This window comes from Sphaerodactylus townsendi, linkage group LG11, assembly GCF_021028975.2.
Source record: "Sphaerodactylus townsendi isolate TG3544 linkage group LG11, MPM_Stown_v2.3, whole genome shotgun sequence".
Taxonomy (NCBI): domain Eukaryota; kingdom Metazoa; phylum Chordata; class Lepidosauria; order Squamata; family Sphaerodactylidae; genus Sphaerodactylus; species Sphaerodactylus townsendi.
The window spans coordinates 9560744-9588085 of NC_059435.1; the positions used below are offsets into that span (position 1 = coordinate 9560744).

The 27342-nt window shown below is 46.1% G+C and overlaps 1 protein-coding gene across 4 annotated transcripts in view; it reads right to left on the minus strand.

Annotated features, from left to right (window-relative positions):
- Positions 1-27342, minus strand: part of IKZF1 (IKAROS family zinc finger 1) — a 96000-nt gene that overhangs the window by 64969 nt on the left and 3689 nt on the right. For all 4 annotated transcript variants that reach the window (XM_048511904.1, XM_048511903.1, XM_048511902.1 and 1 more), the window contains exon 2: positions 11369-11422. In XM_048511904.1, the coding sequence (XP_048367861.1) occupies positions 11369-11408 (40 nt within the window). In that variant the 5' untranslated portion in view covers positions 11409-11422. The remainder of the gene's footprint in view (positions 1-11368; positions 11423-27342) is intronic.

Consider the following 27342-nt stretch of genomic DNA (forward strand, 5'->3'; position numbering starts at 1 on the left):
CAACCTCCAGATCAGTGTTTCCCAACCTTTTCGAGGTCAGGGTACCCTTGACCTCACTCTTCATATCTCACGATACCCCTGCCGCCACCCCCCACCTTCCCCCCATTGCTCCTGCTTGCCACCCCCCCACCTTCCCCTCCTAGGGTGAAGGGAAGCACGGGGGGGGGGGGTGGCTGCTGACCTTGAGGCAGGCCCTGCCCCATGGGTGAGCTCCATGTCCTTGTTGGCACCGGTGGGAGACACCACAACAATGAGAGGGGGGGCGGTAGTGTTGCCGTGGTACCCCTGGGACATGCTCACGGTACCCCAGGGTACCACGGAATCCTGGTTGAGTATGGCTGCTCCAGATGATGGTTGGTGGCCTCCTGGGATTACACCTGATCTCTGGCAACCACCATCAGTTCCCCTGAAGAAAATGGGTGCTTTGGAGGGTGGACTCTGTGGTATTATACCACACAAAGTCCCTCCCCTTCATAAACCACACCCTCCTCAAATTCCACCCCAAACCCTCCAAGTATTTCCCAATCCAGAACTGGAAACCCTACCTCTTAACCTCATAAAAAGGATCGACAACAGGACTATACCATGAAGCTTGGGAGAAGGTACAGCTGGGTATCTTGGGGGAGGGGGGAGTCACTGGTTTGCCTAAATGTCCATTCAAAACTCCCCAAAGTCAGTACAAGCATATAAAACCACTTGTTTTTCACCTGTCAGAAGCCTGATCCACACTCATTTAACAGCTTCTGCAGAGTTTTTTGTTTGTTTAAAAAAACCCTACAAGCTCACCAGTTGTGGGAGAGCAGCTGAAGGCCACTTTTAAGTGGCATGTGCCCATTTAAACTGAACCACAGACCAGTGGCGTGGCTGCCACAGGAACATCTGGGGACAACTGCCCCGGGCGCTCTTGTTCATCACATGACCCCCCCCCCCGGAAAAATCACCCTCCACTCTTCTGGGAAGGAGGAGGGGCATGGCTGGGCCTCAACACGATGTGCACGCACCGCCCCAGACAAGGCCTGGCCAGGCAGTGTGCGCACGCCGCGCTGAGCCCAGCCACGGCCTCCACGTTCCTGGAAGTGGCTAAACCTCAGCCCCCCCCCTCCCATGGCACCTTCCCACACCTCCCCATTTACCAGAGTTTAGTGGGCTGCAAAAAGCAGCCGACTGAAAAAGTAGCCTGATGGGAACTACACCTTCTAGCAGACCTTGCGAGCCCAGGCTCACAAGGTCTCCTGGGAAATGTAGTTCCCACCAGGCTAGTTTTCCAGCCAGCTGCTTTTTGCAGCCCACTGAACTCAGGTAAATGGGAACATGGGTGGGGCACTGTGGGGGGAATGGGCACCATTTTGCCCCAGGCACCATTCCCCCCCCCCCCACCCACGCCACTGCCACAGACACAGGGATTTTTTTTTTATTTTTGGGGTTCACTGTAATGCATCCTGGGTAAGCATTCATGAAACATACCTATATTCATTCATTCATTCATTCATTCATTCATTCATTCATTCATTCATTCATTCATTCATTCATTCATTCATTCATTCATTCATTCATTCATTCATTCTCTCTGTCTCTCTCTCTGTCTCTCTCTCTCTGTCTCTCTCTGTCTCTGTCTCTCTCTGTGTGCTGAGCATAGCCAATCCTGAAATGCAAAGTGGGGGGGGGGGGGGAAGCAGTGGGGAAAACATGCTGGATAAAATCTCTGGTCCTTCCATGTCGGCACCTGCTCTGCATCTCCAGCTTAGCATGGGTATGACTTCTCTCATAAAATATTGCTGGGGCGCGGGGACAGAAGTGTGAACTCTACGCTTATCATGTATGTTAGGATTCCTTCAGGATTGGGGAGTGGCCACATTCCAAGGAACGGGGACAGCTGTCTGGTTAACGCTGCCCTGCTCTCATGGACAGCCTCTGGTCCGCTTCTTCAAAGCAAGCTTGAATCTGAATCTGTTGTAACCCCCAGATCAGTTCGGATCTCAACATAATCCCTGATTTGATGCTATCGATTTGTTTTCCACGCTGTTTAAATTCTTGCCAGAATTACAACTTCTTCAAAAATTACAACTTCTGAAAACCAAGAAGGCTGTTCTCAGATCGGTTTGCTTCTTAGGTCTGCAATCTGCAAACCTTCAAATGGCATGTCCCCCTAAGCACCTACCACACAACAAGGATTCGGGAAGGTGCGGGCTGTCCTTTGCAAATGGAAGAGAAACAGAGGGCAGAATATTGTCGAAGGCTTTCACGGCCGGTTTCAACTAGTTCTGGTGGGTTTTCCGGGATGGGTGGCCGTGGTCTGGTGGATCTTGTTCCTAACGTTTCGCCTGCATCTGTGGCTGGCATCTTCAGAGGTGTATCACAGAGGGAAGTCTGTTACACGCTGTGTCCAAGATGCCAGCCCCAGATGCCAGCCCCAGATGCAGGCGAAACGTTAGGAACAAGATCCACCAGACCACGGCCACACAACCCGGAAAACCCACCAGAACCAGAGGGCAGGATGTTTTCCAGTTTCCTTCGTTTTCCAGGAGGAGCCTGGGCCGCCAAAGTCAACCCCCCACCCCAAGCTTAAAGGACAGAGAAACTACAGCTGAGTGATGAGGAACTGCAAACAGGACACTGTGGAGAAGCAAAATTAACTCCCCACCTCCACCCCTCCACTGGCAATTTAAGGAAGGGACATTTCCCTGTCCTGGGTTCTATTTCCCTTTGCGGTTGCATCCAGCTGGAAGGGGTAGCGTTTATTTTGGTGTGGAATGGGGACATCCATTAAGTGAAAGCACCTGTCTGCGAGCTGGAGCTTCCTTTCCTTTTACAGATCAGCAAACTCCAAGAGAGCTGCCGTTCTCCTCCTGGCAAATGCATGTTTCTAAGCCGGTGCTTGGAGAGATGAGAAGAATGCAGAAGAACAGGGTTGGGGGGCCTTTGCAGGGGAGGATTGGAAATCAGCTTCCTCGGTTCTTGGACAAACGCACACTGGAACGGCCAATTTTCCCTTGGCCGGGTTGGTTTGGATACCAGCTGGGAAGAAAACTGCATGGAAGTCATTGGCAAGGGGGAGAACTGGTAGATAGGGAAAAGGTTACACACCCTCTGGCTACCAATTCTCATTTCCAAACTCTGCTGCATGGGTCCAGGAGAACATGATCACTCCCACCTAAGGCTCCTACCACTTCCACTCCACTAATCAGGTCATCATTATCGGTTAGAAGCAGATCTAAAATAGCCATTCCCTTTGTTGCTTCTTCCACCTTCTGGACCATGAAATTGTCTGCAAGGCAAGTGAGAAATCTGTTGGACCTGATAGTCTTGGCAGAGTTTGACTCCCAACAAATTTGGCTCCCATTACTACTACTTCTTTCCTTTCTGAAAGTTTGGTCATCTGTTCCAGGAAGTCTTCATCCAACTCTTCAGTCTGGCTTCGGGGTCTCTAGTAGACCCCCCACAATGACACCACTGCTGTTTTTCTCTGCCTTAATTTTTATCCAGATGGTCTCAACATGGCTTCCAGGATTTCCTTTCTACAACCTCAGCAGCTTATTTTGGCTCTACTTTACACAAGAGCCAATTGTATTAATCTAGTCTCATTTTTGTGGGTTGAAATTCTTCATAATTTAGGTGGTAGCCAAATATATTGCCCAACAAACAGGCCTTCCTTTCAACAAAGTAGAATCACATTGTCATAATGCCTGGGAGTAGCACCTCACACCCAGTGTAAACATGAGGCCTTCAAAACACATCAAGAACTGCCTTTATTCCCCAATGGAGAAAAAGGAATAACTGCACATGGAGTTCATTCAGTTCAGGATACTGGTCGGTCGGGTTGCCAAGTCTCCCCTTTTACTGGGAGGTCTCCCACCGGAAACCTTCAGCTGCTTGGTAGCTAGTGTGTGGGGCGGTGGTGGTGCAGAATACAGAAAAAAATTTCCAGAGTTGATGGTGTGAAATCATTTTTAAGGAGAACTCAGAACTGGCACCACACCTCTAGCGTTCAGCAGAAATGCTATGATTTAGCGTTTCTGCTGAATCCTAGAATAGGCTGACCAGCCGTCCCGCTTTTGGCGGGACCGTCATGCCTTTAAACAATTTGTCCCGCGTTCCGCGGGTTCTGCAAATTGTCCCGATTTTTGGGAGGCTGCTGCACTGCCTTCTGGGGCGCAAGGCAGTGCGGCAGCCTCCTCAGGTGTGCCACAGCGCAGGGGAGCGCATGAGGAGCCTTCTGGGGCTTGCCGTTTGCTCTGCTCTGTGACGGAAGGGTGACTGCAAACGGCAAGCCCCAGAAGGCATCTTGACTTTAAATCTTGACAAGTGGCGCTTCCCCGGGCTCCCCGGATCGGGCTGGGGCAAAGGTGACCAAATCTGGATTACACCTTATCCTAGAACAGTGTGAAAGCTAGCATTGCCAGGTCCCCCCTGGCCATTGGCAGAAGATGGGGTACAAGGTTGATCTAGGTTGGGAATCTCCTGGGGATCTAGAGGGTGGGACTTGAGGAGGAAAGAGTCCGCAGTGAGCTACAGTGCCATTTTTTTCCAAGAGAACTGATCTCTATAGTCTGGAGAGGAGTTGAAATACTGGGACATTCCCAGGCCCCAGTGTTTCCCGACGGCATGGGGAGGCTTGAAAAATGCAAAACCCTCCCCTACACTAAGAAGCCCCTATGGGCCACAATAGACCTATCTAGGCCACCGTTTTGGTGGTTCAAGTCTTAAGTGCAGCCCGCCGGCATAATGCCAGCAAAGGCCAGGACACAAAGCCACCAGTGCGGCAGTGATGACGGGGTCCCTAGGATGCATTCAGCACCACGTTCCAGCACGGGGGGGGGGGAGTGCGGTAGCAGCCCCTCTGCAGGAACAGCCCCTCTGCTGTATAAGTGCCCAGGGATGGCAAATCCGCCAGCGCAGCAGTGCGCCGCTCCCAAGAGAGGATTTGAACCCCTCAGCACTGGATGGGAAACAAATTAATTTGTTCTCCGGACTTCGGTATGAAAGAAATTACAACCTCGAGTCACAAGCCCCAAAGTGGCTTGAAACAAAATTAGAACGCTGAACAGCTAGCTACAGATGTTGGGATAGGTGTTTTGAAAACTCTGTTTCGAGTGACCGAGATTTCTGTTTCCTTTGCAGAAAATGTATGGAGAAAAGAAGGTTGGATTGGCCATTTCAGGGGTCAATAACCGGAAGAAAGGCTCCCATGCTTCTTTAAATTCTGCAAGCTATGTCAAATAGTTGTTTGGGAGAGCAGTTCTGTAAAGCTAATGGAGAACAGGACTGCAGTCTACGCCACAATGTATGCTATTCCATCATGATCTTACAACATCGTTTCCATTTTTTGTGACTCTTTACAACTTCTGACGAGTTAAAATAACACCATTTAAAAATTTAGCCACCGCTTCCAACAGCTCGTATTTGTGGCTGTTTAAAAGCAGATATATAACCTTCTGTTCATCTGCCAATGCCTTCCACTTCCATTGCGGAAGGGGATGTATGTAGCTTCTTCCTATCTATCTCCTATAAAAAAAGGACAATTCAACTGGCATATGAGATAACTGTTTCCCACAGAACCCATGCCACACGGGCATTTCCTTTCTATGTGGAATTCCAAGTTGGCGTCCAAGGCTAAAGGAAGAAGGCAGGGCATTACACACCTAGCTAATGCATCGATCTGCTCAATGTTACAAGCCTCAACCAGGAAATAAAGGTACCGGGCTACAATTAATCTATTGTGACTCCATTTTTTGCATTGCTTGACATAACACGTCTGATACTGTTTTTGCCCTTTTTGAATTTTTGTAACCCCAGTCCCATTGCTTTGCTTTAGAGATCTCTCGTGCTATTTTGTTACATTGCTTTATATCCCATGTAATTCACCTTCAGTCTCAAGTAGTAACTGGATCCATAAATATAGTAAATAGGGACGGATGCCTCCGGCACCAATAAAAAAATGTCTGGCTATGGGCCTGCTCATGAGTCAAAGATTTAACTCTCTCCTAAGAATTTAGGCTACAGCACATATAGTTGTTATGGTGATGATGACCAGCCAATTCTTAAGGCCCTGCTGAATTTGACCAACTGTCCACCTATTCCAGTGCCACGTTTTCATCCGCAGCAGCCATTTTAAAAGCTCACATGAATTACTGACAGTCTCCTGAGATTAAGGCCTAGCACATGAACTACGATTAGAAGGCACTTCCTCTCCTAACATGAAAACTAACTCTCATCCCACATACACAAACACTCACCCCAATCCCCACCCGCTCCCTCTCACGCAGGTGTCTTTACAGGAAACCCACAAGCAAGAGGAAATACTGCAAAAATGGCACTTCATCTTCTCTTCGGTTTGGTTTTAGTGGGATTCGCCACTCGGGCGAAGGCCTGCAGCCTGACAGAAGTTTCGCTCAAACGTTCGGCAACTCTTTTTAAACGCACACGAAACTGGGAGTGAGGAGAAGCCGGTACAACTGGCAAGGCGACAAGCCAGCCGCAGCCTGCTAGCCGTACACCGAGGGCTGATGGTTGCCAAGTAGCAGCTGCATGCTCAAGCAATTCCAGCGGCAAGCAGGAGATTTACTGCACTTGGTGGTCCCCCTAAATATATTGTGGCCCTCCAGGGATGATGCTATAGGACAGTGGTGGCAAACTTTTGGCACTTCAGATGTTATGGACTACAATTCCCATCAGCCCCTGCCAGCATGGCCAATTGGCCATGCTGGCGGGAAATCTGGAGATATAAGGTTAACCCTGCGACTAAGATGTAGGATATATTGCTCTAGGCAAATCCTATACCGTCACTGCTTGTGTGATGATGTGGGAAGGGCCAAACTAGAAGTGACATTGCAGGCCAGCATACCTGTCCCCACCCCTCAGCTGCTCCCAAGGGTCAGCCACTTGAGGCTGGTAATCCTAGTAGATGTATCTCTTTATCCAGAGCAAAGTAAAAAGAAGATCTGGAATGAAGGAGATTTTACAAAGTTGCACCGTTATAGTTCTGTGTTAGATTTGGTGACGGAGGGAATACGTCGCTGAATACCAGTGCCAGGAAGTAACATCACGAGTAGGGTTTGGTCTCTATGTCATGGTTGTTGGGCCTCGAAGATAATTGGTTGGTTACTCTGTGAAAAGGGATGTTGGAGATGACAGACTGCTGGTCTAATTTGGCAGCTCTCCCCCACAGTCATAAATGGCACCCAGGGAACCCCCCTGTTCCCCCCGTTCCCTTTGCACCCACCCCCTTGCGCCCTCCCTGCCTGGCTCCATGAGTTGCCTTGTTGCCTGGATAAGGGAAGCTTGGAGGTGGAGAAATCCGGGAGGGCAAACCTGCTCCTGCTGCTGCTGCTTCGACGCCACCTGCTGCACCCAGGCACCCAGTCTGCCGGTCGCCTCCCCTCCCCTCCCCCCTTGTGGCCACTGGAGCCATCCCGGGCTGTCCAACCCAGCGTGGAGCTCATGGGTAGGAGTCCTGGATGCCCAGCCCAGTGCAGGGGGACGTCCTCCACCCAAGAGGACAGGCAGTGCAATCCTCCCAGCGGCTTCTGCCGGAGGGGGCAATTTTGTGCCTCCCCACGTGATCAAAAGAGTGGCACCCGAGGTCATGTGACCCCGCAAGTCCCTCTGGCAGATACGCCACTGCTCTCCCCTTACAATGTTAAACTTATTCCGTAAATCCAACTGGCACTTCTAGGATCAGAGAGCTGAACTATGCCCTCACGCTTGCTGCGTCGTAATAGGATTCCCCAAATCTGCAGTATGTTAAAGATCTTAACCTGGCCATTCGAACTGGGACAAGAAGCATCAGCTAGGTGGGTCCACTTTCCCCCTGGAGGTGACTCCATCTGCCCGCTCTTTCAATACAGCACTAGAAGCCTGTGCAGCAGAGGCACCAACAATGGACTCAAACTTCCCACAGTACCGGCTTCGGCACATTTACGCCCTTTTAAGACTCTTGAAGTCAACTCAGGTACTTGGAACAGGTTGGGAAATAGCTGGGAATTCTGGGGGTGGAGCCTGTGGAGGGCAGGGTTTGGGAAGAGAGGCATTTCAACCTGCCTGGTGGAATGCTCTACCTCCAGCTGTCCGGGCCCTGCGGGCCCTTGGTGAGTTCCACAGGGCCTGTAAGACAGAGCTATTCCACCGGGCTTTTGGAGGGGCCGGCTGCAGTTCCACCGCTCCCCATTAAAAAATCAAAACTGCCAGCCTGGACCACCTGGTGGGGCCCAAAGTCCACCATGGGCCCTGCCTATCCCCTCCCCTCCCCTCCCCTCCCCTTCTTTTTCCTTTTCTTTTTCCTTGGCCTTAGATCGGGCGCCTGTGTATATATGCGTTTACACAATCTGGTTGTTTTTACTGTATTTATTGATTGCTGCTGAGTTTTAATGGTTTAACTTTTATGTTGTATTATTTGCTGTCGGGGAACAGCCGATTTAGAACTCTGCCGAGAACCCACGTCGAGGATGGAAAGTGACCTCACAAATTAATAAATAAATAAATAAATAAATAAATAAATACATACATACATACATACATACATACATACATACATACATACATACATACATACATACATACATAATGAATGAATGAATGAATGAATGAATGAATGAATGAATGAATGAATGAATGAATGAATGAATGAATGAATGAATGAATGGCAGAGAGCTCACCTTCCAAAGTGGCTACATTCTCCAGTTGAACTGTCACCTGGAGATCAGCTGTAATAGCAGGAGATCTACAGCTACCACCTGTAGGCCCAGATTCATGCGATCCTTGGCGATGGAAGGAGCATAGCCAGTTACTGATTGCGCTTCTTTGGATAAAGCCCGAGTGTTGTGCATCAGTCCTCATACCCCACTCTTCCTCATCACCCAGAATACAGACAAGGCACCCCCACCACGCACTGGCTCTTTTTTAAGCATAAGCATTTGATTGTCCTTGTGCACGCACAACGAAATTTACAGCAGCATTCCTCGATGCACACAATTTCAGACTCATCCCCCATCCTCACTTTCCCCTTCCTCCACCCATCCCTACACAGCCCCAAACACATCAACACGAAGTTTAGCATCGCCACAGCTCTAGAGTAGAAGCTGTCTCTAAGCCTCTTTGTCCTAGTTTTGATAGACCTGTATCGTCTGCCGGATGGTAACAGTTCAAAAAGAGAGTGTGCTGGATGAGATGGGTCTCTCAGAATATTTTGGGCTTTCTTTAGGCTTCGGGAATTATAGAGTTCTTCCAAGGAGGGGAGAGGGCAGCCGATAATCCTCTGTGCAGTAGTGATCACCCTTTGGAGCGCCTTCCTATCCGCCACTGTGCAACTGGAGAACCATACACAGATGCAGTAGGTTAAGACACTCTCTATAGCACAGTGGTAAAAGGACACCAGGAGTTTTCCATTCAGTTGTTGTTTCCTTAAAAGTCTCAGATAGTACAGTCTTTTCTTTCCCAGTTTTTCTCACATCTGCTCCAGATGTGCCAGATCCACTACTTGCTGAACATTTCTGCCCACCAGAAAAAGTGGCTGGCTGTGCTATGAGAGGTACTGAGGTGAACATCAGAACGTGCCCCGTGAACTGGTGGCATGGCAACCTGTGGAGTGAATCTTAGATTGGTGTCCTAAAAGTTAAAGCTGTGGAGAAGTCCCAACAACTTAGGATCTTGGCCAATGGAATGCTCCCTTTCAACCTGCCTTGTGCTTCTGAGGACCCACTGTACTAGGAGACCAACATAGGTCCCAATCTGTCCTTGAATAAGAACTGTATCCTACAGGGGACTTCAAACTATGGCCCCCCAGATGTTCATGAACTACAATTCCCATCAGCCCTGCCACTTGGCCATGCTGGCAGGGGTTGATGGGAATTCTTATGTATCCTGTCTGAGGGGCCATATGAATTTTGAAAGAACCTAACTTCCAAGGCACAATGGTCAACTTCACATGATGCTGACCCAGAGGTGCATCTGAACGCACCCCCGTCTGCCCAAGGTCACCCAGCTGGCGTGTGTGGGAGTGTACAGATAAGCCTCCACAGCTCAGGTGGCAGAGCTGGGAATCCAAACCCGGTTCCTTCCAGATTAGATAAAGCGAGCTCATAACCTTAACCTCCCTGCTTCCTGCTGTTCACACTACAATAGACCGAATTGAAATTGCCATGGTCTATTGCGGTGATGGCGAACCTTTTCAGAGACCGAGGTGCCCCAAATTGCAACCCAAAACCCACTTATTTATCTCAAAGTGCCAACATGGCAATTTAACCTGAATACTGAGGTTTTCGTTTAGAAAAAACAGCTGACTCCGAGGTGCACGTTACGCGAGAGTAAGCTTGGTGAAGCAACCGTGCAATGCTTCGAATGGGTGAATTACGACCCTAGGAGGGTTTACTCAGAAGCAAGCCCCATTGCCAGTAACTGAGCTTACTCTCAGGTAAAGGATCATGCCCAGGCAGCCTAGGGGTGTGTGTGTGTGTGTGGGGGGTGATTTTCTGCCCCCCCCCACATGATGAACTCTGTGCACGCGTGCCCACAGAAAGGGCTCTGAGTGCCGCCTCTGGCACCCGTGCCATAGGTTCGCCACCGCTGGTCAATTGCATTATCGATAGACCCAAGTTGGCACCAAACAAACAAACAAACAAACAAACAAAACCAGCAGGCAACCTCTCCAGAAGGAGTCTGCACGGGACTGAAAAGGAAGTGCTGGGTTGGCAAAATGGCCGCTTGGATGAGTACAACCAGGGACACTTAGTAGCAGGAGACTTCCCCAGCAAACAGAAAACCACGGGAAAACCACGCTACGAAGCAAACCATCACGCTGCAAAAAGTAAGTGTACAAAGGTCCTAATTGTCTTTGGCAAGCGCAGAACTCATTCCCAAATCTACAGAACGACTGATCTGTCTCAAACGCACACCTCTCCTTGGGCACCGTGATTTTTTAAAGAAAATTTAAATGTTCAACGTATTGTCAAAGGCTTTCACAGCCAGAATCACTGGGCTGTTGTGTAATTTCCGGGCTGTACAGCCGTGTTCCAATAGCATTTTCTCCTGACGTTTCGCCTGCATCTGTGGCTGGCATCTTCAGAGGATCTGATATCAGGCGCCAGCCACAGATGCGAACTGCTGTCAGAGCTCTGCAAACTGACACCCGCTAACCAGCTCTAGCCTGCTAAATGTACTTAAAAAGAAATCCATGCTCCACTGAATTTTGCACGAAGTGAAAAATGTTCGTTATATCCCGATTTCCATTCTGGCAATACGAAAGACCCAAAGCAATGACAATGTCAATAATAACAACACTGTGTTCTGATGAAGAGAACTCGATGGATTTTAGGTTGGGGTTCCTTTCCACCCACACACCCCTTCATTTCTAAGTCATATCCTTTAACGATCTCACCTGAAACTTGGGACATATCTTGAGCCTCGTCTGTTTCCATTTTCCCCAAGTTATCTGAAAGAGAGCAAAAGAAACGCCTGAACTTTAATAAGAAATAGAAAATCACCAAAGAGAGAGAGAGAGAGAGATGGAGAGGAAAAGAAACAGAGGGAGAAAGGGAGAGAAAAAATATCTTTGCTATTTAACTATGAGATTATCTGGCAGGACTAATGCATTTTTTCCCCTCTCTTTCTTTCCCGTCCTGCACACTTGTGGGGGTATCGGGCTGCTGCAGACCTTGATCCTTTTAAAAAGAGCATTACAAAGATTTATAAAAAAAAATATCATTACAAGCATAGGAGGACCAAATTTGTTATTTATTGTTAATTTCCTACTGCATAATAACCCAAAATGCAAACCGACTGCAACAAAATTAAGCAGAAAATTAAATGGCCCTGGGTCATTGTAGGCAAAGAATTCATTCTCTTGGCTGATCCATAGTTATGTTCTTTCTAATTTACTGAGCATGCATCGATGAACCGTGAGTCAGTTTGGTGACACGCGTACAATCAGCAATCAAAAAACGAAGCAATTTGCTGAAGAATGTCTCATTTACCCAGGCAGGCCTGCATATCTGAACAGCGACTGCCACTACCTCCATTAATAATGAATACACCTCAAGTCGTGGCAGATGGGCAAAACAGCCGCTTCAGTCTGACGGCCCTCTCTGGCCAGGGAGGCCTGGGCTTCCAACCACGCCACCTTGCCTCGACGCGGGGAGGAGAGGCACCCCCCCAAAATAGCAAACAGGGCCCTGGAGAGGAAGGGAACTCGGGCCTTCCTGTTTTGCTGGCAGATGTTCTAGCTCCAAAGATTTGTAACGATTACTGGGAAGCCGCTCGGCCTGCTGTTGCGAGACGCCGCGTTTCGGAGGCGAAAGGTGCCAACTGACCACGAGCACAAGGGAGAACTGCGTGCCGGCAGTTTAGTGGGGTAGAAATAAAAAGTCCAACCCTTGTGCTTGGACAGCAAGTTTACGGGCCTCTGGGGGGAACATCTGGTGGCTCTTTGGATAATAAATGCCTTGCAAACACAGGTATTCTCAGCACGCCCCGACAATGAACTCTCAGTATGGTGTGGGCAACTCTGGTAACCTGCCTGTAGGAGAAGCCGCTCAGAACAGGTTCCTTGCTTGAGGCAACTCCCGCAGCCGCCTAAACTTTGTGGAATTTCTAAAGTTGCCACAAATAGCTCTGGATAAAGGAGAAGGAAACACGGGACTCGGCAGAGAGTATTTCCCAACACTGTGTTGTCAGAATAATCGGCCCAGTCTAATTCTCGAGAAACAGAAGAAGAAGAAGAAGAAGAAGAAGAAGAAGAAGAAGAAGAAGAAGAAGAAGAAGAAGAAGAAGAAGAAGAAGAAGAGGAGGAGGAGGAGGAGGAGGAGGAGGAGGTTGGATTTATATCCCCCCTTTCTCTCCTGCAGGAGACTCAAAGGGGCTTACAATCTCCTTGCCCTTCCCCCCTCACAACAAACACCCTGTGAGGTAGATGGGGCTGAGAGAGCTCCGAGAAGCTGTGACTAGCCCAAGGCCACCCAGCTGGCATGTGTGGGAGTGCACAGGCTAATCTGAATTCCCCAGATAAGCCTCCACAGCTCAGGCGGCAGAGCTGGGAATCAAACCCGGTTCCTCCAGATTAGATACACGAGCTCTTAACCTCCTACGCAACTGCTGCTCCTGCACAGTTTGCTAGCCATATGTGGTAGCCCTCCTGAAAGCAATACGCCTCATCCTATTGCCTGATATTTCCCAGGAGAGCAGAAGGGGAGAATCTGTCAAGCACGTGGCAAGACATGAGGTCTTGGCTAATGAATTGAATCTGGGTGCCAAAAACCCAGGTTGAGTCCCCAGCTACAAAGCTCATGGGCCTGAGCTATCTCTGTCTCTTCCACAATCAGTCAATCAATCTTTATTATGGTCATAGCATAAGGTAGATAACATACAATTTAAAAGGTTATAATATATTAAAACTATAAATATATATCTGAAAGGATCTACTGGCAGAAGAAAACTGGGAATGCAAAAAAAGGTATGGGAACCTACATGGGACGGATACACACGTAAGAACATCAGAACGTAAGAATGAGCCTGCTGGATCAGACCAGAGTCCATCTAGTCCAGTGGTGGCGAACCTTTGGCACTCCAGATGTTATGGACTACAATTCCCATCAGCCCCTGCCAGCATGGCCAATTGGCCATGCTAGCAGGGGCTGATGGGAATTGTGGTCCATAACATCTGGAGTGCCAAAGGTTCGCCACCACGGATCTAGTCCAGCTCTCTGCTACTCGCAGTGGCCCACCAGGTGCCTTTGGGAGCTCACGTGCAGGAGGTGAAAGCAATGGCCTTCTGCGGCTGCTGCTCCCGAGCACCTGGTCTGCTAAGGCATTTGCAATCTCCGATCAAGGAGGATCAAGATTGGTAGCCATAAAAATATTAAAAGGATACAAGACCTAAGGAAAGAATAAAACTGGCAGATAAAAGATTGTAGCTGCCACACTGTTTTGCTCCAGTTATGTGTCTGGAGTAGGGTTTAGGGAGCATGTACATAGCTGCACAACTGCTTTTGCTGGCTGCTTCACATACACGTACACCCTTGTTCCTAAAAATTCCCTCAAACTCCACCCTGAGGCTCCAGGCATGCTGACGGTATTTCCCACGTACTACCTTCTGAATCCACTAAGCTCCATCCCCCGATCTACCGTAAGTCATCCTTTAGCTGTGAGCCAATGTCCCCGTGTTTTAGGATCTGATCATCAGAAGATCTGGAAACACTATTTCACAGCAGTAGATAGAAAAACATATCTACTAAATTCAGATTAAGGAGGAAATGGTGCTAAAGTTAGAATAAGCTATCAAAATCTCACATATTTATGGTTCAGTCCACCAACACATCCATTGACAAAAGTATTGACCTGGGCAAAAAACAACTTACCCTATTGCTGCCTACCCTATTGCTGCAGTATGACCCGTGACAACATTTCCTTCCTTCGTACACCCTCAAAATCAATTCTTGTTAAGTAGGTCCTGGTGATACCCATTTCACAGATAGGAAACGGAGGTCAACAGAGGAGCATTTAACCCAACCAATCAAGTCACGGTTAGAGGAAAGTCTTCCTGAAGTCGATCAGGTCTGGATTTGTTTTGATCTTCAGTGGGAAACCAGATGGGAACCAGTTCTGGTCGCCACATCTCAAAAAGGATATCGAAGAGATAGAAAAAGTGCAGAGAAGGGCAACGAGGATGATTGAGGAATTGGAGCACCTTCCTTAGGAGGAGAGGCTGCAGCGTTTGGGACTCTTTAGTTTGGAGAGGAGACAGCTGAGGGGGGATATGATTGAAGTCTATAAAATTATGCATGGGGTAGAAAATGTGGACAGAGAAATTTTTCTCTCTTTCTCACAATACTAGAACCAGGGGGCATACATTGAAAATGCTGGGGGGAAGAATTAGGACTAATAAAAGGAAACACTTCTTCACACAACGTGTGATTGGTGTTTGGAATATGCTACCACAGGAGGTGGTGATGGCCACTAACCTGGATAGCTTTAAAAGGAGCTTGGACAGATTTATGGAGGAGAAGTCGATCTCTGGCTACCAATCTTGATCCTCTTTGATCTGAGATTGCAAATGCCTTAGCAGACCAGGTGCTCAGGAGCAGCAGCCGCAGAAGGCCATTGCTTTCACATCCTGCACGTGAGCTCCCAAAGGCACCTGGTGGGCCACTGCAAGTAGCAGAGAGCTGGACTAGATGGACTCTGGTCTGATCCAGCTGGCTTGTTCTTATGTTCTTATGTTCTATGCAAATAACCATCCGTTCCATGGTGGGAGATAGGAAAGGTGGTGGCAGAAAGTGGCGTGAAGTTGTAACCAGTTTAAGGCAACCACACAGGGTTTTCAAGGCAAGGGATGAAGATAGGTGGTTTGTCATTGAATGCATTGCATTGCAACCTCCTTGGTGGCCTCCCATCCAAGTCCTAACCAGGGCTCATCCTATTTAGCTTCCAAGATCTGATGAGATCAGGCTAGCCTGGGTTACCCAGCTCAGTGCAAAGAAAGATACAATTGTAAAAATAAAGAAAACCACACCAACTGACAGGAATCGTCAGTCAGCCAAACATGGAAGCCCTAAGACTACCAACCAATGGAAACAAAGCTACTGTTTTTGTGCCCATCAGAACCTTGTGGATAGTTTATTATTAATTATGAGACCAATCCTGCATCTAATGCTCTTCAAATGCAGTAAATAGACCACAACTAAGGCAGTGACTTAACTCTGCATTACAAGGAATGTTCTGCATTACAAGAAAAATACAGTACACTCTAAATACATTACAGTGGCCACCTAGACTATGACGACTATGTGACATCTCTTGCTGGATAATTATCCTCCCCCTAGTTGGCTGATGATTGGGTTGGAAAGACCCATGTAACTGGCCCCATTGGCAAAGTTCCCCTCTTCACACATATCACTATTGAGGGAAGACTGAAACAGGAAGGAAGTATATTCCATGTGACATGTGACATGTGACATTAGGTACCACTAATCAATAAAGGGGACTTAAAGGTTACAGCCCTAAAAACACATTCCTGGAAGTAAACCCCGCTGAAGAAGAAGAAGAAGAAGAAGAAGAAGAAGAAGAAGAAGAAGAAGAAGAAGAAGAAGAAGAAGAAGAAGAAGAAGAAGAAGAAGAAGAAGAAGGAGGAGGAGGAGGAGGAGGAGGAGGAGGAGGAGGAGGAGGAGGAATTTGGATTTATATCCCCCCTTTCTCTCCTGCAGGAGACTCAAAGGGGCTGACAATCTCCTTGCCCTTCCCCCCTCACAACAAACACCCTGTGAGGTAGGTGGGGCTGAGAGAGCTCCAAGAAGCTGTGACTAGCCCAACGTCACCCAGCTGGCGTGTGTGGGAGTGTACAGGCTAATCTGAATTCCCCAGATAAGCCTCCACAGCTCAGGCAGCAGAGCGGGGAATCAAACCCGGTTCTTCCAGATTAGATACGTGAGCGCTTAACCTCCTACGAATAAAATGGAACTTACCTTTGAGTAGGCCCATTTAGGATTATCCTCCATCGCTCAACTGACTGAAGCATGCCCTATACTGATTACCACTCGCTACAGATTTCTGCACCCTTTGACCAGGTATCTCCACCTGTTCTTTCTATCAGGGGGAATTAGATGAGCTGAGGCAAAGCAGGATCCCAGAAAGGAAATTTACCTGGCACCTATGAACTCATCTTGTTTTTATTTACTCTGGTGGAATTTGGTGATAAAACCTGCTTCGGGGCTTTGTTCCTCCCTGGGCCATTCCACTACCCCAGGAAGCTATAATTACGAAAAGGTCTGTTTTGTTTTCCTACCGTCTCAATTATTCTTCTCTTCTAAACAACTGATAAAATTCCTGATTAAGGGCACCCTCTACGAGTGGGGCGGCCCACCACCAACCATTTCTGAGACTTTTTCACCACTGTAGAACCAATTCTCTTTGGAGGTCCACAGGAGCTCTGCTAAGCTGGCTTTTAGGAGGACCATAACAATTTTATTTATGGCAAAAGGTGTTTATATACGCCAGCTGCCATTTCTGTTGTAGAATATCCCATCATTTACTGCTTTGATTGCTTTAAAAGGCGCCTGTGAATAACCACGAGGCGGAGTTGCTGATCGGGGTGGGGGATTGGAACGAGCCCAGCTGGCACTGCCCAGGCAAGGGCGGAACTGGAAAGGGAGCCACCGTGGGAAGGGGCAGCGTCACCGGATGAAAGGAGGAGCGAGCCGAGGCTTTAAAGGGGCTTGCCCTCCTTTGTTCAGGCCATGTGCTCTCCGGCCGACGATTTGCCCGCCCACCTCACCCTACTTTTATATGTTAATGCCTGCTGTTATGTCATAGCCTAGCTCGCGGCGGTTTGGCGCATGGGTATCGATCTGGAAGGGCAAGGGGAAGGGGGCTAGGGAGCCGCGCCTTCCTCTTGGGAATGGCAACAGCGACAAGAGGCGACCGCCCTGTTGAACCGGGCTGAAAGGGGGAACATCTCTGGCCAGGAGGGGCCGCCCGGCAGAGCCCCACAGTAGATCGAAGCTCGGGACCGGGCACCCGCCCTGCTGAGCTGTGGCACGTACCCCCATGACCAGATCCAGACCCATGCTTAGCCTCACGCTTCTGCCCAATAAAATGGCTATGGCCAATTTATTACCCCAGCAATGGTGTGATGTGTGTCATTATAGAGGGGTCTCGCACAAGAAGTGATCCACCCTCGGGCAGCAGTACATTGTTTGAGCGCTAATAATTTTGAAGGAAGCATTTTGGGGGGCTCAATGAGGAAAGACTAGTTAGCAAGACGCAATTTCAAGCACCAATCTTTTCATATCTGGACAAAGTCAAGCAATATAAAGGCCATGGGTTTTAGAGAGAGAGGTTTAAATTTGGGCTTGTACCAGGGCAGGTGAGGCCTCTGCATCCTCCACCGCCTGAATTTCAGTGAAAGTTACTTCCAAATCCCAATCCAAGCTACGTGGACACTCAAGTGTCTTAATGGAGCCCACCTACAGTCAACTCCACATAGGACTGCATCCTTATAAGCTTTTTTTAAAAAATGCAGTATCTGCTACCCTGTTTCCCCGAATATAAGACATCCCCTGAAAATAAGACGCAGTAGAGGTTTTGCTGAAGTGCGAAATATAAGGCATCCCCCGAAAGTAAGACGTAGCAAAGTTTTTGTTTGGAAGCATGCCCGACGAGCAGAACACAGAAAAATAAGACATCCCCTGAAAATAAGACGTAGCGCATCTTTGGGAGCAAAAATTAATATAAGACACTGTCTTATTTTCGGGGAAACATGGTACATGGATACCAGCCAAAGGTTAGCTCCTTAATCAGAAAATTGGGCAAAATTTCCCTTAACCAGGGCTGTTCAAACCGAAAACAAGTAGCTCCTTAATCAGAAAATTGGGCAAAATTTCCCTTAACCAGGGCTGTTCAAACTGAAAACAAGTAGCAAATACTTGCTAATGAATAATATTAGTTTCTGCCTTTTATTGTCAGTTCACAGTTTTGCCTCCTAGATACACGGGTTATTGCAGAAGGAAGAAAAGTTTTGCAGTTAGCATACCCTTAGAGAACTATAACTTCATTGGTTCATGAAATAAAAAACTGTTCTGAGTTGTGTCCTCTTCACTTGGAAAGGTCAAGGCTAAGACCAAGCCAACAAGGCACTCAATGAAACTGACCAGCAGTACTCTCTAGCTTGACCAAAATACTATTTCACACGCGCATTGTTAATTGATGGCAATGGGAGTCACGAAATTCAGGAAATGCCCATCTATTTAGATGGCTTTTTAAAAGAAATAGACAAACTCTTTGTGGGACTACTGGATGGGGAAATGGAAATACCATTTTCAGGGGCAGTGTACCTCTGAAGACAGACCTACAACAATTGTGGTCTATTGCTTACATTCCCATCTGTGGGTCACTTAGAAGTGACTTCCGGTCAGTGCTGGACACAGATTGGCAGATTAACAGTAACAGTAACAAGCCTTTATTGGCATAAAAATAAACATACAAAATAAGCATACAAAATTTGCCCATTATTGCTCACAATTATAGGCACTGGAACTAAAATATATACATGGTCCTTCTGTAACTATAGGACATTCCTTCAGCTAAGTTGACTCACTTAAACGTCATCGGATACTGACAGAAGCTGGCTATATGTGGTCATAATACATAGACATTGATTGGTATTCATCTAGACTTACGTCTATTATCGTTTGCAGAAATTTTGCTACATTCTCGCACACTGTGGGATCCATGTTGTTCAAAAGCATAGGTATCTTAAGAGCATCGGTTAGATTGTTATACAGAAATGGGATAAGTGCAGATTGCAACATTCTGATTTTTGCAAACCTTACACAATGAAAGAGGGTATGATCGAGTGTCTCCACCTGACCCATATTGCATGGACATAGCCTCCTCTGTTTATCAATTTGTTGATATCTGCCATAGAGCAGCATAGAAGGCATTAGATTGAATCTGGCCAGTGTTAAGGCTCTACTTAATTTAGGGTTGGTGATCCAATGCAAATAATTGGCCATGTGTCCTTGTTCAATTGGAATAAGCATGGTCAGGGGGGGGAACACGTATTCCTTGCAGCCATTATCATATCCCCATACTCTTGTTCTAATAGCTTAGTTTTCAAGCAGCTATATGCTTCTGATAGGGAAAGAGGGATTAGCGACTCTAATGAAAAGCCCAGATTGGCAGATTAGATGGAACTTTGGTCCAAACCAACATTTAACTGGAGATAATTTTTTTAAAATATACAGAGTACCATTTTTCCTTGAACTGAAAAAAAAAAGTTTCTTATGGATAGATGTCTTGGAAATCTTGTCCAGAATTGCAAACTAGCTTTAATTAAAAGTGTTCAATATCTCTTCCAGCAACTGATAATTAACTTTATTATTTGAATTTAATAAAGTAGACCTCTCAATCCCTATGAAAGACTCTACTTTAGAACCATTTTAATTCTATTTTTAATTTCCTCTTCAGCACACGACAAATAATAACTAACAAAAAAAGTCTATCCTAGAAACAAAAAACGGGAGACGCGAACTAGGCTTTCTCGAATCTCCATTCAGCTATGTCCCCACCCCTCAAACCCCAGGACTATCAAGATGAGTATGAAACAAACTGTATAATTAAGATCAATTCATTTCCGCCTCTTCTCTGTCTACACATCTATAAGGAACTTTTCTATAGAATCCAGAGAAACTTTAGTCACAGCCTCTATCCACTTACAGGAATTAATCATTCAGTTATATGCATACCATAAAATAAAAAAAAAATCAACGCAAGGAATCCGGATACCGAGTAAAGCTCGTCCTTGTATTTCTCTTCTGTTTTCCTGCCTTTTGCCCGGCAAATTGATTTATCACAAGCTAACAACCCAGACATACCGGCATCCCACTGAACTCGCCTCCCAATAAAGAAACCAAAGGATTGGTGGAAAATCTGAAGTCTTTCTATACTTGGTGGAAAGGTACCATTTTGGCAGTCTTGTCTCACATTTTAAAAAACCTTCAAATTTTTGCCAAAGACAGGAAGGAGTCATATCTTGAGCAAATCCTCCTCGTGTCTGGATCGAGGAAACCTACATATCGTACTAGTGGAGAGAGAGTACCAGGTGTGGAGATCCTGCCCACGTGAAAAGGCCAAATTTGGCCCTGAAGTGTGATCAAACACGCATATACTTTTACAGAGCATGCAAAACAGAACCCGACGTAAAAAAACCCCCAAAGAAGAATAAGAATCCCCAGGAGTCCATTTAGTTTTTTTTTATTCTCTGCCATTTCCGAAACTTGTGTTCAAGTGTTCAGCTTCCTAATTTATCTGGGGTTACTGAAGGCATTTCAGATCATAAAGGGAGCCCGTCAACCTGAAATGCCAGACACGTTTTTGTGCCTCAAACAGGGATTTCTCAAACGACTCCGGCCGCCGCCTCAGCCTGCTTCCCGGAGCATCTGACAGGCCTTCTTTACCTGCCCGCCGGTGCCCGTTTTCAACAACTGACATCCCATTAATTTCAATGGGGCAGATTAAAATGATTAATGCAGTTGTCCCCTGACCTGGTTTGTTACACCGACAACTCGTTGCACTATTTCAATTAACCGGTTTGTTTAGTTTTCAGCAGAGGGAGTTCACAATTGAAAAGGAAAGGGAGAGAGGCCTTGGCTATTTTATTATCTTTTTTTTCCCAACATAAAAGTTAAGCAGCTTCAACCCTTGGGTAGCTGAGGAAACTTGTAAAGCATGAGGCTCCTGTTTTGCTTTGAATGATTTTGTTGTAAGACAAACGAAGGAGGCAAAAAAAATTATAAGGACCCCTTTTCCCCCCCTTAAAAACAATCATCAAATGAAAGGCTCTTCTTTCTTCTTCTTCTTCTTCTTCTTCTTCTTCTTCTTCTTCTTCTTCTTCTTCTTCTTCTTCTTCTTCTTCTTCTTCTTCTTCTTCTTCTTCTTCTTCTTCTTCTTCTTCTTCTTCTTCTCCTCCTCCTTCTCCTTCTTCTTCTTCTTCTTCTTCTTCTTCTTCTTCTTCTCCTCCTCCTTCTCCTTCTTCTTCTTCTTCTCCTCCCTCCCTCCCTCCTTCTCTCTCCTCCTCTTCTTCTTCTTCTGCTCCTCCTTCTCTTCTCCTCCTTCTCCTTCTTCTTCTTCTTCTCCTTCTTCTTCTTCTTCTTCTTCTTCTTCTTCTCCTCCTTCTCCTTCTTCTTCTTCTTCTTCTTCTTCTTCTTCTTCTTCTTCTTCTCCTCCTTCTCCTTCTTCTTCTTCTTCTTCTTCTTCTCCTCCTTCTCCTTCTTCTTCTTCTTCTTCTTCTTCTTCTTCTTCTTCTTCTTCTTCTTCTTCTTCTTCTTCTTCTTCTTCTTCTTCTTCTTCTTCTTCTTCGGGGGCTCTTGAAACACTCAAGTGAACCAAATTCTACGTACCTGCCTGCAGGCAACAACAGGTTTAGGAGCCATAATTTGCCTGTAACCAGGGCAGCTGTCCAAGGTGGAGGGGAAAGAAGAGTTCTTGCTCACCACAGGGGTCCAGAGAGCTGAGCGTAGTGCCCCTAGTGTTCACCCATAAATTCCCAACTTTTTTATTGAGGAATAGGGTTGCCAGCATTGAGCTAGGGAATTCCTGCAGAACTGTGGGTATATTTGGGGAGGTGAGGCCTGGGGAGAGGAGGAAGCTCAGAGAGCCCACCTTCCAAAGTTGTTGTTTACTCCAGGGTAACTGTCATCTGGAGATCAATTGAATTCTGCAAGCCCTCCTGGTCTCACCTGGAAGTTAATCACCTTAAGGAAGGCGGAATTGTGATTTTGGGCCAGAAAGAGTACCTCAGACTAACCTATGTCATAGAATAAGTGGGGAAAGGTCATCGACACAGGCTGAGCTCCTTGGGGTAAAGGTAGAGTATCAATGTGAATATTGGAATGGGGGAGATATGTGGCAAACACAGAGGCAATCAATGGTCACCTTCCTGCTACAAATATTGTGTGAGTTGTTTTCCACTTGGTTAGCAGGAATGGGTGTTGTGGATGAGATAAAGGAGGCTTGTCTGAAGGCCGATCGTAGTAAGTATCTCAAGGTGAGCGGGCCAGGACCAACAAAGAGGTTATTAGAGCCAAATATTTCTGGATACTCAGGTGCTGAAGAATACCCAGCAAACCTCAATTTCAAAGTTCTAGCCCAGACACTGCAATAAACAGAGTTTTGAACCATAAAGAAGAAAAAGAGGAGTTTGGATTTTATACCCCTCTTTTTCCAACCATAAGGAGTCTCAAAGCAGCTTACAAACACCCTTCTGTTCCCTTCTCCACAACAGACACCTTGTGAGGTAGGTGGGGCTTATAGAGTTCTGAGAGAACTGTGAAGGGCCCAAGGTCACCCAGCAGGCATCATGTGTAAGAACAGGGGGAAAAATCCAGTTCACCAGATAAGAGTCCACCACTCACGGGCCCCTTCCGCGCACGCAAAAGAATGCGTTTTCAAACCACTTTCACAACGGTTTGCAAGTGGATTTTGCCATTCCGCACAGCTTCAAAGAGCACTGAAAGCAGTTTGAAAGGGCATTATTCTGCATGTGCGGAATGACCCATGTGGAGGAGTGGGGAATCAAACCAGGTTCTCGAGATGAGAGTCTACCGCTCTTCACTACAGAATGCTGGCTCTTCAGGTTCAAATTCCCACTCTGCCATGGGAACGGACTGGGTGACTTCAGGTAAGTCACTTTCCCTGAGAGCTAACATACTTTAGAATAGAATAGAATAGAATAGAATAGAATAGAATCTTTATTGGCCAAGTGTGATTGGACACACAAGGAATTTGTCTCCGGTGCATATGCTCTCAGTGTACATAAAAGAAAAATACATTTTACAGGGTTATTATTGAAAGGATACAATGGAAAAGATGAGAGCCATATTGTAAGTCGCTTTGGATCATCACTGAGGAGAAAAGTGGGGGATAAATAAATACATACACTTATATCGGCCAGTTATCTGTAAAACCCCAGAGAACAGAGCCATATCCATAGAACACCTGCCAAAACGACCCAACAACATAAAACAACACACTTTTGGTTGCCCACAGCCACCACACGCAAAACACACACACTTAAAAAAACAGCCACTGGTCACCCGAGGAAAGAATTTCCTCCAAACAGACAAGGAAATCTTGCCTTTATTTGCCTTTCTGTTTATATCATCTGTCTTTTAAGCCAACATACAAATATACCAGGAAGCAGTATTTTTTTTCCGGCAGGCCAGTAACTTTTCAGGTTTCGTTTTGTTTTTGACAAGGCCGCCCTGAACACAAACATGTGTCTTCTAAAGCCCTTCATGTCACACCCATTGCAGTCCCGCTCCAGCGAGCTACGGTCAAAACGCAACGTGACTGCCGAGGTTGTGGCGTGAATGAGCGATGCTGTGACTGTTGACGTTTGCTTGTGGATCAACCCCTTTTACTCACCTCTGGCTAAGCCCCAAGCAGCCTTGTGTCATTAGAACTCATTCAAAGGACCGATGACTCAAAAACTGGGAAGGAGAATTTCCCTTGCGTTCCACCTCCTTGTCTGTTTCAGGAAGTGACCAGATCAGACAGATCAGGGCCTTTGCTGAGTGCCAACAGTATGAACTTAAGATATTAATGACACTCTGAAGGGATAAATAACGGGGCCGAACACACCACCTGACCCCTTAGTTTGAGTGATCAATTCTAGTGGTAGTAATGGGAAGTGTTGCCAAGTCAGGGTTAGAAAAACGTGGGTTTTTGGTGGGTTTTCTGTTTTTTCTTTGGAGACTACTCAACCCACATCCAAGAAGACTGGTGATCTGGGACCCTTAAGCAAATAACAGCCCCCGACTGGTTTTGATTTGGAACTGATGGTTACTATGGGAGGTATTTTCAACATTTTTTTCCCCTAGAGACAAAGTAAAGAAAACACTTAAAAGGCGTTTATATATAATTATTCCATTGACCAATAGGAAGGAGGGGGAGGAAACCCACGTTGCATGTGTTAAAGAAGAGAGCTAAAAAGTTCCAGCAGCTGTTCTAGGAATTTTGTCACAATGGAAAGCAAGCTAAAGCGTTATTGCATTCCATCATATGCAATAATTATAGTTGTCCAACTGTGCCTTTGTTCTTCCTTTTTTGTCCCTGAGGTCAGGGATGGTTGTGTGGAAAGTTACCTGATGTCCCTTATAAGGAACTGGTCACCCATGGGACAAAATAGATCCTGCCTATTCTTTAATGGCAGCCATATTTTAGATCAGGCAACGGAGGGTCACAAACAGTGGCTCTGCCCAATCTGATTTGCTTCCACACAAACTTGGACACAACAAATAACGCTCCTTGCTGTTGCCGATATACCAATGGGAAGCAAAATGAGGAAACTCTGGGTTTTTCCCTGTCACGCAATCTTTCAGAGGCAGGCTTGACTTTACTATAGGATAAAAAGAATCCATAGAGACCTACATCATATAATTACTCTTATCAGTAAGGTCTTTATTTAGTGCCAAGCTTACCAAATGCTAAGCGTTGTTCATTGCTAAATATCAGCATTGGCATGATCCACAAGCTACTCAAAACTGGCAACTCTGTCCAGTTAGTGGTATAGGAGGTTAAGAGCTCGTGTATCTAATCTGGAGGAACCGGGTTTGATTCCCAGCTCTGCCGCCTGAGCTGTGGAGGCTTATCTGGGGAATTCAGATTAGCCTGTACACTCCCACACACGCCAGCTGTGACCTTGGGCTAGTCACGGTTCTTCGGAGCTCTCTCAGCCCCACCTACCTCACAGGGTGTTTGTTGTGAGGGGGGAAGGGCAAGGAGATTGTAAGCCCCTTTGAGTCTCCTATGGGAGAGAATGGGGGCTCCTCCTCCTCCTCCTCCTCCTCCTCCTTCTTCTTCTTCATAACTTAACATCAGGTCATAGACCTCAACTAGAATTCACCTGGCGTTTGTTTATTTATTTATTAGAATTTTTTACCCCTCCCCCCCTTCCCAAACAAGGTCAGGTTCAATTTACAGAAATGCAGTCATGCATGGTTTAATTACGATTGATAATCTGAAACGCAGCTTCACATTACTTTACCAGTATGAGAATATTCCAAATGGATGAGAAATTTTTTGGGGGAAAAAAACCTGACTCTAAAATTACTCCTGAGGACTTCATGCTCTTTATGCAAGGATAACGTGGTGCCTTTGGGTCAAACTTCTACTCGTGTGTAAATTGTAGGGATCATTCATCAATTATTCCATAATCCTGTCACGAAAAACAAAGTTTTCACTTTGTGGCTATCCATTCAAACAGCCAGGGGTGTATCAGAACTACAGCAACAGATTTCTGTGTGGGACATCACAATAAAGTCCCAGAGTCATACTGCCCAGTGGCCATTAGCCAAAATGAATGGATTCCTTGTCTAAATAATCAGAGTCCTTCTTTATCTTCAATGGTCAATCATGTTCTGTCAGCCTAGACTATCTCACAGTACTGTTGTGTAGCTAAAGGCTCATTTGGAATTGTGTGGATTATGCATAACATACAGCTTGCATGTATTAATAAATGCAATGCCTCCAAATAACAGGAAGTAACCTTACTATTCGGGTGGCCAACCCAATTGACCGTGCTGGCAGGGGCTGATGGGAATTGTAGTCCATGAGCATCTGGAGCACCATAGGTTGGCCACCCTTGCCTTAATATGACGTGTATCCAATTTCTCACTTTTTAGAATCTAGAGATCCATCTTCCCAGAGTGAAAAAACTGACCACATCTATTCCAGCTTGCAAAGGAGTTCATATGTATGATTTTCTCTATCAACATGCCTTTGAATCAGTGGCTATTTTTTTGTTTTGTTTTTCGATTGATGGAGAAATAATCCAAAACTACCTCCACACAAAAATCAAATTGTCACTGCACATTTCACTGTGAAGCACGAGATTTTAAAGACGAGTAACGAAAAGGCAAGTTTCTGTATGTTCTTTCGATAATACCTTGGGGTACACAGCAACTTTGCAGAATTCTCAAGTAAACCAATAGTAAGATCAATCTCAGATCTTGAATCCCCTGCCATTTTTCTGCATAAAGAGAGGGACGGTTGCTCCACTTCTAGAAATAGTTCATTAAAAGAGCCTCCCACCCTTGATTTCAAAACTTCCGAGCAAGAATAAAGTATTTCAATGCCTGTTTTACTGTCTTCTTGTGAAGTCGCTAAACTATGCAACTTTATTTGTCACACTGGCACTTCACAAACATCCCCAAAAGAAGTCAGACCTTTTGGTGAGCTTTTGGTGAGCTTTCCCAGTAAATATTCCCGCACTGCTCAGGTTAAAATACATACTGTTGATTTACACTTCTAAACATATCTAGAGTTGCAAGTTTAAATGCATTAAATTGGTGGATCCAATCAATCACGAGTGCTGATTCTAACAAGTGTGAGACAATTTTAAGGGGAAGGGCTGAGCTTCTAAGGTAATTGTTGGTTATTTTTAAAGCTTATTTTGGTTCTGGTGTGTTACTGTACTAGGAATTGCAAAAAAAAATATTTTTTCCCTTCCAACAACGAATCATAATAAAACCTTTTTGTTTTTCCAAATTCTTTAGTATCCCAAATAGCTATGAAATGCTAGTGGAATGAACATTTATTTAAAAATAACTGGAAGAGATCATTAACCAACTAGATATTATTAAACTAGTCAATAATCCTCAAAATGTAGAAATCATGTTGGTATACGCACCGGATAGATTGACAGAAACAGCAGGTCCTACCCCGGATAATTTAAGTATGTAGCTCCAGACAATATTATATTGTATCAGTTTAGGTTGCCGACTTTGACCCGGCTCTCAAACAATATAAAAATGGTTCATTCTAGTTTGGGGATTTAAAAAATAACTTTACATGTTGATTAAA